The sequence below is a fragment of the Geotrypetes seraphini genome, chromosome 3 (assembly GCF_902459505.1).
Source record: "Geotrypetes seraphini chromosome 3, aGeoSer1.1, whole genome shotgun sequence".
NCBI classification, from domain to species: domain Eukaryota; kingdom Metazoa; phylum Chordata; class Amphibia; order Gymnophiona; family Dermophiidae; genus Geotrypetes; species Geotrypetes seraphini.
The window spans coordinates 295,414,327-295,428,431 of record NC_047086.1 but is presented as its reverse complement, the minus strand read 5'-3'; the positions used below and the strand labels follow the sequence as shown (position 1 = coordinate 295,428,431).

Below are 14,105 nucleotides of genomic sequence, written 5' to 3'. Positions count from 1 at the left end.
CTATATTTAACATAAAAATTTTTTAAAGTATGTATTATTATCTATATAAAAGCGTGCAGGTTTTTAAAATTTAATATTTAAATATCAATATTTAATATTTAAAAAATTGTTTATTTAAAAAATTGTTCATTTAAAAATTGGTTTATCTTTACTCGTGATTTGAGAGGTATCTATTTAATGTCCATACTTTATTTAATAGACATTATTCAATAAGCAACTTTGAATTATTTATTCTATATTATTTATCATACATTTTATAATACATAACTACTCAGATTGATTTCTACACTGTAGGTATTTATTGAGTCATGATGAATCTGTACAACAACAATTTAATAATTTAGTACTTTATCAATGGAACATTTATTATTTATTTATGTATATATATATATATGAACCATACAGACTAACCATGGTCTTTATTTAGTAATAAAGTTAAAACACAGTAGTTTTCAGGACATTATGGTACAACAATGTGTTTATTTTATGTTTATTCTATATTGTAATGTGTGTATTTTATATTGTATAGTGCTCCCTGCTGGAACCCTTGAAAAAGCCATTGTTGGCGAAACTGGTCCCGTCGGGCAGTATAGCTTGGAGCAAGAATGTTTGAATTAATGAATAATTTTCAATAAAGAAATAAGAAGAAAGATACAAGTTGGCCTGTTCTTCTATTGTGCATTTTTACCTGTTGAGTGAGGATTTGCTTTGTTTGCACTTATTTACTACTCAGGGCCACATTTATCATGGCTTGTTCTCTGTTCTTTATTTTGCTGGGGTAAAATTATATATGTTTTGATTCCCCAGTTTCTAAAGTGCCATTTCACAGGGGACAATAGTTTGAAGGTTCCACTACTTTCCTTCTAGAAATATGCTTTCATGGGCTCAGGTCTCTCTTTCCTAACGTACCTTAGTAATGCTCTAACCTTATTAAAGCTCCTCTTTTCAGTACATAAGGAGTCTTTTTGAACCCCCCCCCCAAAAAAAAAAAAACCCCAAAACAAATATTTCACCAACTTTTTTTTTTTACAAGGATCTTAAACAATTCTGTTCACTCTTTCCTTTTTAAATCTCTGAGGGATTTTATGTTTACTGGCATATTGTTTGTGTAATATGCTTCCCCTTTCTATTCTCTGCTGATTTTTCAATTAAGGCTTATTATAATCCTTTCTCAGCCTTTGCGAGATTTTATATATATATATATATATATATATATATAAAATGCTTAGAATGTTATTATCAGGAGGTTCTTTTCTCCATAGTAAGCCACTATGTCGTTCTAGTTTTATACTTCATTTCATTGGCTTGTCTTCCTTTCTAGAATGGTTCATCCTTTTTAGCCTCCACGGCTATTCTTTAAATGTGAATAATGCTTTTGTTATTTATAAAAGTCCTTCCCCTTTTTCATTTATATCTACTCTGGGACATGACTAGTGTCAATGGCTCATTTGGTTTCCTGCTCCATATTGGTGCATTTACCAGTAGTCTTTTCTTATTTGATTCTTTAATCCATTGCCTGTTAGATTCACCTGCCTTTAGGAGGTTTTTTCTTATTGCATCTGCCTCAATGCATAATCATTTTTCCCTTATATGCCTTCCCTTGCCTCCATGCTCTTATATGACATTGGGTCTAGGTTTTGCGAGGCAACTCAAATTTTTCTAAGTTCTTGGAACTCAACTCTCCCTCCATCCCCTTTCTAAAGCTAGGGAGTCCCACATGTGAAATTATGCTGCCTGCTTGTCTAAGGATAAAGCACAGTTACTTACCATAACAGGTGTTATCCTGCGGCAGCAGGCAGATATTCTCACAAACCACCCACCTTCCCTAGTTGGGCTTCTTCACTTGGGCATAGAACTGACAATCTTGCGAGCTGGCATCGGGCAGGAAGACACTCACGCATGTATGGTGTGGGCAGTCTAAAAGCTTGTTAAAGCTTAAAGTGATTCTACACTTTTCACTGTCCGTACCAGGGCTCCGTGGATGATGCCACCCACATGTGAGAATATCTGCCTGTTGGCCCAGGATAACACCTATTGCCGTAAATAACTGTGCTCTCTCTCTGTCTTTATATACTCGTATGTATATATATATTTATGTGTGTGTGTGTGTGGTGTATGTATATGTATGTGTATATATGTATAAGTATATGTTCAACAAACATAAACGGTATTTAAGGTAGTGGTTGACAAATAGGGTACTATAAATTCATATGAATTAACAAGGAAATTTCCAGTTAAAGACTTAAGATGGCACTTGCAGAGAAATATGCAGCAGCAGTGAGTTCTAAGTCAGTAACAACCCAGACAATTCCCACAGGACAGTTTCCCTCCATGACCAAACATATACCTAATAATAATTATTATTATTATTAAAAAATCCACACCCATTCCACAAAAAACCTTACCCTAACATTCAGAGTCTCCCCCTAACACTTAGAGGCTTCACATACTCAGGGGCTGTACAAATTCAGAATCTCCCCCTAACCCTAAAACTCTGGGCTATACATACTCGAGGTCTCCCCCTAACCCTACCACTCGGAAACTGCACACAGCGCAGTCACGTCCAAAATACCAATAATGCTGGGTGGTGGTAGGGAAGTCAAAAAGTTCAGGTAAAAATTGACCTGGATGGTAATTGTCCAGGTGGGAATTGTCCGGGTGGTTACTGACCTGATGCACAGGTATGATGCCTTGGGCAGTGCATTAATTTTTAAGCTGGAGCTACTTCAGATCCAACTGAGCTGAATAAAAGCCGCAAACTATCTTCCCATGTGAGGCTGTGACAGTGCTGGCCAGGGTGTGTCAATGACATTTACCCCCACCAGCCTGTCTTCAGACTTTTTATTGTGCATCTGCTGAAGAAGGCAGGCATTTCCAAATGCATTTTCTTCATCTACTGAGAAATGCCTTCTCCTTCAAACAGGGTTACCAGACATTTTCTCTTTTTAGAGGACTGTCTGGGTGTCCAGATGGATTTTCACAGTATAGTAGTCAGTCCGGGATTCCCGAGGACAGGGTTTCATCTGTAGGACCTCCAAGCATGTGTGGATGTGAAGCAATGACGTGTGACATTTTCGCATCAAATCCGCACATGCTCAGAGGCCCTTCAGACCCGGTCCCAAGAAAGGAGATGAGGAAGTAGGACTAGAAGCGGAACGGGGTATATCCAGAGCAGAACGGGATGGGGCAGTCACATGACCTCTATTCATGGAGAAGAAATCTGGTAACCTACCTTCAAGCATGTGGCTTTTCCTCCCACCCACTTTCCTCTTTATGCCATGGGCTTGGGTAGAGAAACAAAGAGTAGCAGAAAAACAGCCAGAAAAATAAGACTGGCTGCCCCAGAGGACTGCAGGGACTGTCATTAGTCCCAGGCCTTGCATTGAAGAACATTGGCTTAGAAGCTGTTTCTTTTTTTGGCTTAAGTCCTATCTTTACTGGTAAATAAAATATGTTTTTGTTTCTTTGGTGTGCAAAGTGCGCTGTTATTTGATTACCTCAAATATTTTGCCTATGTTTGCAAATCTATTGAAATTATAAGGTTGCAACAAAGTCAAATTCTTATGATATGCAGGCCCTCAGATTTTCTTGAAATTTTCACACAGACTGTGCAGCAAAGGTAGAGAATTTTACAGAGGTTTTTTAAAATATTGCTGTGTGTGCACAAAAGATAACTTGGTTGAAAATTAACGTTTCTAAATGATCTGCTTCCTTAACTTCAGAAAAGGCAGTAACTTTACATTACAGTTCTGGCACTGGGATATTCTCTGCCAGATACTGTGGCCTGATTTGATGCAGAAGTGTCTGCACATCAAATACAAAAAGCATAACCGGCTTCAACAAGTAGCCACTACATCAAAAGGAACAAATTTATTATAGGTCCCATAATTTAAAACAAAAGTTCAGCTTAGAATAAGCCTTCAAAATGTGTATTTTGTCACCTTCTGTAGAGAATGAGTCTAATACATTACATTAGTGATTTCTATTTTGCCGTCACCTTACGGTTCAAGGCGGATTACATAAGAATTGTTATGATGCTATGAAATATATTTGGTTGATTACATGAGAATTGTCAAGATACTAATAAATGCCTAATGAGTGATTTGAATATTTTTTGATTTGCTATGTAGATAGTGTTTTGGGTGAAGCTTAGGGCGGGTCCGATTCTGTTATAGAGGTTTAATGTATTTTTTGAAGAGTAGGGTTTTTTGTTTCTTTTGTTAAGGTTTTGTAGTCTGTGGTCGAGAATAGTAGATTTGTGAGTTGTCGGTCCAGCTTTGCTGCTCTGGTGGCTAATAGGTTGTCGTACATTTCTCTTCGTATGACAGTTTTGGTAGGTGGGTGTGTGAATAGTGTGTGGGTTCTCCTGTGTCTGGTTGAGGTAGATTGAGTTAGTCGGTTGTTCTAGTAGCTTTAAATAGTAGGCAGTGGAATTTGTAGTGTATTCTTGCTTGTATTAGGAGCCAGTGTGAGTCATGGTATGCTTCTGTGATGTGGTTGTATTTTTTTAGCGAGTAGATGAGTCTTAGGGCTGTGTTTCTATAGTTTGTAATTGTTTTATCATGGTTGCTGGGCAGAGGAGATATAGTATGTTGCAGTAGTCTACTTAGCCTAGGATTAGAGATTGTACCAAAAGTTGGAATTGTTTTCTGTCGAAGAATTTTCAAACTTGTCTTAGGTTTTTCATAGTTGCGAATGATGTTTTTATACTATAGCACTTGTTTTGATAGTGCCCTGGGACTCTTGGAAAAAATGTAGTTGTGGATGAAGGCTCATGGTACAGAATCCCAGCACTGTTTTTGACCAAGAAAGGAGCAATGAGCAGGCCAAAGTACAGGTTTATTGTGCTGATTTCAGCCATATGGTGGCTGGCTCTCCACTTCTGGACTAATTTGCTAGGCAATGTTTCTCTCCAGTTACAAAGAATCTGCAGCTTTACATTACATAATGCCAATATATGTAAAACTCTAAAGGATAGATTTCAAAAAGGTGGTAGTGATACAGACAGTGAAGTAGCAAGAGCAGGAGGCACCCAGGGCAGTGCTCCCTCCCCCACCTCCGGTACCCTCCCTACTCCTTCTCCAACCCCAAAGCCACACTCACGCCCTCCCTTCCCTCTGTACCTCAAATCCTCGCCAGCGTGAGCAACTTCTCTAGCCTGTTGCTCACATGGGTGTTGGCTTTCCCTCTGATGTCACTTCCTGGCCCCAAAACCTGGAAGTGATTTCAGAGGGGTTCCAGGCCAGCGCAAGTAGGCCTAAGAAGTTGTATATGCTGGCAAAGATTGAAAGAAATATGGGGGTGGGGGAAGGGAGGCCATGGGTGAATGCCAGTACCCCTATCAAGATGGCACCAGGGCAGTCCCTCCCCCCATGCCACTGGATACAGAAGTCAAAAGGAGAAGTAGCAAATGTTAAAAATGACTCTCTGAAAGTGACAGACATGACATCAATGAGCACAAAAAGTGAATACATTAATCTTAGTTAAGGGTACTTATGAAGCAGGAGAGTGAAGAAAGGGAGGTGCAAGAGCCAGCAACAGAGACAGAGTTAGCTGTAAGTGTGGTGGGAGAGGGATAGGAAAGATACCCCAGATTGAAAGGATAAGAGAAGGATTGTTAGACATGGGGAAGAAGGGAGTGGTACTGCAAAGGATTGGAGATGGGCAACGAAAGAGAAATGCTACATATGTGGTAGAGGGGAGGTAGACAGACTGCAACGTTGAAGGGTAAGAGGGAGATATGGGGAATTGGGATGCATGGAGAGGAGAAGAAATGTTAAAACTTTCCTTGCTGCAATCAGTTTAGTGGCTGCATCTGAAATGTAGGCCAGCATTTTCTGGCCTACATTTTAGGTGCCTATCGCAGCCCTAGGGAGACGCTTAGGGCTGCTTAAGCTCATCTAAGGCCATGTCCGGGCGAAACCACGCCCATGCTCAGTCTTAAGTGAGTTTAAGCATCCCTAGGTGCCTCCCTGCACCTGTGACAGATGCCTACAGTGTAGGTAGCCCGTCTTGGATATTTTTTTTTTAGAAAACTTGCATCCCAATTGGCTGGTTAGACAGCGGTAGGATGCCTACCACCATCTACAATCAGTACGCCGTTTATAGAATTTGTCCCAAAATGTTTACTTGCAATGCCCTAGGCTCATAAAATTGCTTAAAATCATATTTCTGCTTTAAGGGGGAAGAGGCGGGGAAGAAGATTAAGACTGCGGGGATGGGATGAATTATTGTTTCCACGTCATTCTCTACTTAGCACTGGGATCTGCACCAATTTTGGATACATGGATTTAACTAGCTGAACCCTAGGGTAAATCTCCAAGTCTAAGGCCCCCTTTTTAATAAGCTGCGTAAGGGATTTTTATCTCCAGATGCTGTGGTAAAAGCTCCAGTGTTCAAAAGAATTCTATGAGCATTGGAGCTTTTACCGCAGTGGCCAGTGATAAATAACTCTAATGCAGCTTGATAAAAGGGGGCCTAAATTAGGTGCAGATCCACTGAATTCTATACCATTACATTACATTAGAGATTTCTATTCCGCCATTACCTTGTGGTTCAAGGCGGATTACAAAAGAGTTAAAAATGGTGGTTACAATGAAAGATCGTTTGTCATTTCTAGAGAGGTAAAGAGTAGGTCTTGTAGTTTCTGTGTGGCGGGAAGAAGGACGGTAAGTTTGATGTTAGGACTGTTTCAGGAATTCCTAGAAATGCCCCTGATCTGGCCATGTCTTTCCCATGGCCATGCCCGTTTTTCAGATCCAAATGGCAAAACACACATATATCTTTATAGAATAGCGACCATTAAGATTCATGCATAAATTCCAATTATTGCTAAAAAGTACAAATATTTGTTAGTCTCTAATTACTAGCACTAATTGGGTCATTAAGCAATTAAATTGTTATACAATTTAGGCACATGCCCAAATTTGTTTGCACAGTTTTAAGCTTTATGTATAGAATTAGAGGGATGCTGTATTTAAGCTGGCTTTAGGATAGGCATTCCTGGGAAATAATACACATCCAAGGGCTAACTTTAAAACATATTTCTACATGTAAAGGGACTTTTATAAAATAGCACGCAAAATATGACCATATAACTACACAGCTGACAAGATCGTACTTTTTAACATGCATGACACAGGTAGACATTCCCAAGAGCGTAGTTTGGGTGGATGAGGCATAAAGTATGTTTGTATTTTACAAAATAAAAGCACTTCCCAAAAATTTCTACAACTTAATTGAAATAAATGTCATAAATTGAAAACACCACCTTCAAAAGCGTAGCAAGGGGGACCATCACAGTGGATAGCTGAAGGGCAGAATAAACTTGCCTTAAAATGTCCCACAATTCAATCATTGGTCCCAAGGGCATAAAATTCAAATTAAAGCAAAAAAGTATTACTCGAGAGGCAACCAAGGTGAACAGCAGATATTATTTTCTAAAACACACATGTACATGCATAAAGAAGTTTTTCAGAGCAGGTGTAGCTTTATGCTAGAGAATTTGTGTACTGCTGATGCTAGTTCTGGATTTCTATTTTAAATAGTAGCATAGTAAATGACAGTAGAAAAAACCTGAACGGTCCATCCTGTCTGCCCATTAGTTGCATGCATTATAAATTCATATATTAAATTGTCTTTTTTTTTCTTTGATATATCTGGGCAATAGATCTTAAATTCCGCCCATTACTGTCCTTAGGTCCCAACTTCTGGAATTGCCATCAAAGGTAACTCCAACCGAACCAACCATCTCATTGCTTGTGGGATACATACCATAAAGTCTGCCCAGCAATGTCTTCATTGTCCTCCCCAGCCCTCCCTATACTGAACTGCCATATACGGAACACAGATCATGCAAGTCTGTATCGCCCTTAGTTCTTCAATATATACCATTCATTTTCTAATTAGAGAGCTTCTGTGTCTATCCCATGCTTTTTTGAATTCCGTCACCATTTTCCTTTCCATCACCTCCTTCAGGGGTCAATATTCAAAGTAATTTAAATAGGCAGGAAAGGCTCCTGCCCGCTTAAATTGTGCTCAGCAGGCCAGCCAACAATATTCAGTAGCATTTAACCAGGCAATGCAACTGAATATCAGCTCTGAGCAGTCATTTTTGAAATGAGCCACAGAGGACAATTCCAAGGACAGCATCAGGGAGGAGCTTGCAGCTATGTGGGCGCTGTAATATATCATGCCTGCATAGACAAGCAATCAAATAGGATTGTATAAATAGCAGTCTTAACTTTGGTTGTTTAAGTATGTGGGTGTCAGCACTAAATATTGACCTATACCCACTTAGTTTCTGGATATTGGCCTGAAGTATGCTGATCCCTTTTCCATTCCTCCCCTCCCCCTTGGAGCATCAGCAAAGCCCCTGCCGATCCCCTGCTCTCCATCAACACCACCACTCCTCACAGGATCCTTTCCTGCCTATTTCCCCACTAGACCACCAAGATCAGGTATATAGGCCTGAAAGGAACCTGAGGGGTGTGATGGTTTTGATGTTTGGGGGCAGGGAAGATGGGGTGATAGGAAGGAGCTTTGCTGATATTTCGGGTGGTGGTGGTAGAGGATCAGAAGGGTTTTTATTGATGCTCTGGGGGTGGGTGGGAGGGAGGGAAAGGGGATTTCAGTCATAGTGGGGGGGGGGGGGGGGGTAGATCTAGCCAGATATCCTTCACATAAGACCTGGCAGCTAGCACAGGCTGATTTTACTCCAGATATTCAATGAACTTGGTCTAATATTGAATACTGGGGCCTAATTTAGCTAGCAATGGACAATGTTTAAAAAATGCTGACCGCTGTTGGCTGAATATTGACCAGATTGTCTTTATACTATATAATAGGTATCTTTCCACCAATAGGACATAAGCATCCTTTTATAAAATTATCACCATATTTTATTTTAAATGTTTGTAAAATATTCCTTATCAAATTTAGTCTGCAAGAAAGTTTAACTATGGGCAGTTATGAAAGGAAAAGTATGTACAAAGTCCACAAATGCAAAATAGCTGTGCACTTTGCATGTGGATGGACTTTTTGTAGGTATGTTCAGAGAGTCAAAAGTTTCGCTTTGTTTGCCTTTTCCCCCTAGTTTCACATATTTGTTTTAAACAAAGCTTTTAAACACACTGAACTTTTTTATATGTGTTAATCAACATAATAGAGTAAATTCAAAAATGGTGCCAGAATGATGCATGCTAAGTCTATAATGGCAGTGTCACTTAGAACTGAAGTCCACATCAAATTCTGTTATCTGCCCGCTAAAGTTGTACACATAGATCGGTACATGTAGCTGATATACATGCACAATTTAATAGGCCTGTTCAGTACCAATAATTGGCAATTAACTCATAATTGATGTTAATTGGAGTTAACTGAAAGTTATGTGCACAACTTGGTAGTTATGCATCCTGTCCAGTGCGTGTATTGAAAAGTGGGCATGGGTAGAGGCAGATTGTGGGCATTTTTTAAAGTTATGTGCAAGTTTTTGACTTAGGGCTCCTGTTATCAAGGCGCGCTACGGGGGTTAGCACGTTGGTCATTTCATCACGCGCTAACCCCCGTGGCGGCCTAAAATCCTAACGCCTTGTCAATGGAGGCATTAGGTACTAGCGCGGCAGGCGGTTTAACACACGGTACTCCGCGCGTTAAACCACTACCACGCCTTTGTAAAAGGACCCCTTAATCGTCAATGCGTGCACAACCTAGGCCTGGGCAACTAGGCTAATTAAAACTTGTCATAAATAGATGTGCCTAAAAGTTACGATGCATAACAGCACTAGGTATGATTCTACAAGGTGCATGTAACTTTTATCAAATAACGCTTAGCGCTGTACTAGTTAGCACCAATTTTATAGGCAATATATACGGAATCGGGCCCTCAGTTTATAGAATAAAGGCATAAATCAGTTAGATAACTACAAATTATAACTAATTAGTGTTTGCTAAGGCCAATTATTGATATCACCTATTATGTACCAATTTAGCACCAATTAACAAATTAAGAGGCCCTTTTATTAAAGCTTAGCATGCACTAATAGAAAAGGCCCGGATTCTGTAAATGGCACTGTTATCGGAGGCCTCAAAAAGGAACCCAGAACAATTGCCAATTAGACAAATACAAAAATCTAAAAACACAATTGGCAACAAATTTTTTTTTTACCTAATGCGAATAAGCCAAAATTTATAGTACACAGATAAATGCTAATCAAAATATCTGAGATAATAATACTAATGGGACATCAGTACGGGCTAAGAGCAAGATTTAGCCCCGGGCAAGATCAGCACCAGACACAAGGTCTAAATAAGACGTGCCCCATACATCATTATGTCCAATGTTTTAAATTTATTGATACAAAAGTCCGGTGCTTGTCATCTATGAGATCTTGCCCGGGGCTAAATCTTGCTCTTAGTAGTGAACTTGGCCCGTACTGATGTCCCATTAGTATTATCTCAGATATTTTGATTAGCATTTATCTGTGTCCTATATATTTTGGCTTATTCGCACTAGGTGAAAAAAGGTTTGTTGCCAGTTGTGTTTTTGGATTGTTATCGGAGGCCATCTTAAAAACAGCCACTGATCATGTGTCAATCACACAATGATGATGTTTATAAAATCTCGTGTTGGGTTATTTATAGGTATAGATTTTGTTATTTAAAATACTGAGCTTGTTTGCTTTGCTTGTTACTTACTATTGTTGTGCTCAATAAATATATTTGAATATAAAATCTCGGCTACATGAAAGGAAACCACTGGAAATTTAGGCCACAGTTTTCATAACCTAAACTTCCAGCCCCTACCTTTCACGAGAATCACATCCACAGAGGCGCCTTATGATGCCTAATGCCACTTCCGGCATTAACCATGCCTACCTTAGGCATCATAAGGTGTTTCCATAGGGGTGATAATGGTGCTCTTTTTAGAGGCGCCCGTAAGAGCCTCCATTTTTAATGGCATTTTAATTGAGTTTTAATCAGCAGAGCCAATTAATGCACCATTAATGCTTTTTTTTTTTTTAGAATCAGGCCCTAAATGCTAAGAAACCCATTCATACTTATAGGCTTATTAGCATTTTACATGCACTAGTTCTATTAGTGTGCTAAGCTTTAGCAAAAGGGCTCCTAAGTTACCCACATAACTGACCCTATTCTATATCCATGCACCTAACTACACACTAAACTTTGGGTACCATTTATAGAATTGGGGAGAATGAGTGCTAATTCATAGATTAACATGCATTAAATCAGGGATCTCAAAGTCCCTCCTTGAGGGCCGCAATCCAGTCGGGTTTTCAGGATTTCCCCAATGAATATGCACTGAAAGCAGTGCAGGCACATAGATCTCATGCATATTCATTGGGGAAATCCTGAAAACTCGACTGGATTGCGGCCCTCAAGGAGGGACTTTAAGACCCCTGCATTAAATTGATTCAGCCCATGTGAATTTTTTTAAGGCACACTATCAAACTGAATGTACTCTAATCCACATCCCTATGATTTTGGAGTCTCTCCCCCCCCCCCCCACACACACACAGCATCAGAGTTACCCAGATTTTAATAAAACAGTTTAAGCAGGCTCAATCAACATAGCTACAACAGTAGAGCCATTAAAAATAGTCATTATTTGCAAAAAAAAAATCTTGCTTCTTTTCTGAATTGTTCATTTTATTCATAAAGAAGATTGGCATAACAATCCAAAAGAAATGAAGATGCACAGGTGTTGTACACATCAGTGATGACAGACGATGGCAACTGATGAAATCCCTGAATGGATATTGCTTCAGCTTTGATTGAAAACATGGTCTAATAAGAAGTCTTCAACTCCACTATTTATCACAGGTGTCAAAATAAACATAGATGCCCTATGGTCAAGTTCATAACATATGTATTGTAGGCTGAGGCTGGATCCAAATGTACAATAAAGCTCACAACACTTTATTACTATGGATAGAGTAACCGTGAATAATTTGTCACGTTGATCAACTTGCATCAATAGTTTTCTTCTTTTTTTGTTTAAACTTGCATAATAAACATGCAGTGAAACATTTCTTAAAGATTTTTGTAGTCTTGCTGTTTTCATACAAAGACGTGTAAAGTTGCAGTGTTGCATCTGAGCATTACCAGGAAAAAAAACCAAACTAGAATTTTAGAGGCAGGGGATACATAGATTTAGTTTGATGAAGAGTCTAGTCTTATCCTGAGACAAGCCACAGTCTTCTTTAAAAGCAATGCCCAATCAACCACCCTCACCCACCCAAAACAAAATAAGTTAGAGGAAAAGGGAGGACATAAGGAAAAGAAAGGATGTCATGCACTCATCTTCTGCATAGCTCAACCATAAGTAAGGCACTATTACGCCGTCATATCTTGGTGCTCTTCAAATTACTTCAGAGTTCCTTCCTATGTAATGAAATAAATAGATTGAATGCATGGTCATGTTTTGCTCCTCTGCACATAGTTGTCCCTAGATGAAAGGAAACTTGCGGCAGTCTCAGGTACGTTGGTGTATTTGGGTTACACATATTTCTTTTGCAGTTTTCCTGCGGTTTGTTTTTCTAGTAAATTTGTGAATATTTATTGTAATTGTTCTATTGGAACGTTTTTGTTTTGTTTCGCAGCGAATCTATGAGCAAAATAAAAGCAGGGAGATTATCACAGGAACACAGGCTTCTTGAATCAGAAAAAGATGTAACTTTGGTGGATTCCAGAATCTTGCAAGATTTTCCCAAGAAATGTGTGTATATGTGCGTGCATTCTACGTTTCCAACAAGTGCTTAGTTAAGCTGATCTTCATACTGCTTTCGGAAACAATCACCAGCTGGGAAGAACTCCCAGCAACGTTCTTGATACATTTTCCACACATAGGATTCCTATAAGACAAGAGGAGTGGTCAATAAGTCAGAATTTCTCTCTCTCTCTTAAGTATATAGAGTAAGTACTTTCATTAGAAAGAAGGAAAAGAAGAACCTATGAAATTCCATTTTTTGCTCTAAAATAATCCCTTCTTTCACCTTAAAGAAATCCTCATGTGTTATCGTTTGATCCTAAGAGCCTCATCCCAGCTTCATATATAGATTTTTCATGAGGCATGTTTCTTCTGTCCCATTACTGCAGGAATAGAGAATGACCCTGACATAAGACCAGTGCTATTATCAAATTTGTCACACAACAGTGGCATCATGTCTGGTCTCATGTTGTTGTATAGCAGAGCTTCAGAAGAACACTGTCTACTACCACACCAGCAGGACAGGAGCAAGCAGACAAGGGGAAGAGCAGTGGGAGAGGCTTGGGAAACCAGGGTGAGAATCGGACAGATTTTGGTTGATTGGTTTAGAAAACTTATTTATGGAAATAAACCAGAAATATCTGTGGCACATACAGATTAAAACATCTCTAAACACATAAAATCCAAAAGGAAATGCATGTATCAAAATTAAGAAAATAAAAAATGACAGAAGAAAAACCTCCATGGAAGGCCAAATCACTAAAATGAGAGATGAAGTTCAAATTTTACATGCAGAATTTTTTGAGATGTGATCATACCCGACTCTTTTTTGTTTGTTTGTTTTTATATTTTTAAAATTTGGTTTGTTGTTCATTTCTTTGTTTTTAAATCATCAAAATGAAATAAACTGCAAATGAAACAGAAAATATGCATACTTCTTATATACCAAAAGTAGAAAAAACCTGATGGTTATCTATCAATTAAATAAAATACATTGAACCACCAAAATATACCAAAATGACACTGGAGGTAATTCTTTTCTCTTTTTTTCTTTATTTTTCTCTTTATCTATTAATGGACGAGAACAAGCCTCAGAATATTGAGTGTTAGGTTTTCACCGATATAGGGTTCTTTCAAAGAGAAAGACACTTCTCTTCTCTTACTCACATTCACATCCCTGGCTTGAACCCATCCTCCCTACCATTTTTCTAACATTAAATATGATTTTTTATTTCTTCAATATTTTACATTAAAACTACTACTTAATACTAAAGGGACTATTAATGTTAGAAAAATGGTAGGGAGGATGGGTTCAAGCCAGTGAAAGAACCCTATATGGATGAAAACCTAACACTCAATATTCTGAGGCTTGTTCCCG

The 14,105-nt window shown here is 38.8% G+C and overlaps 1 protein-coding gene across 1 annotated transcript in view; it reads right to left on the bottom strand.

The window, feature by feature from the left end:
* Nucleotides 1-11,582: 11,582 nt before the first annotated feature.
* Nucleotides 11,583-14,105, bottom strand: part of RYR2 (ryanodine receptor 2) — a 1,389,277-nt gene continuing 1,386,754 nt past the window's right edge. The window contains 1 exon segment of the mRNA XM_033937646.1: nt 11,583-12,872. Within this exon segment, the coding sequence (XP_033793537.1) occupies nt 12,777-12,872 (96 nt within the window). The 3' untranslated portion in view covers nt 11,583-12,776.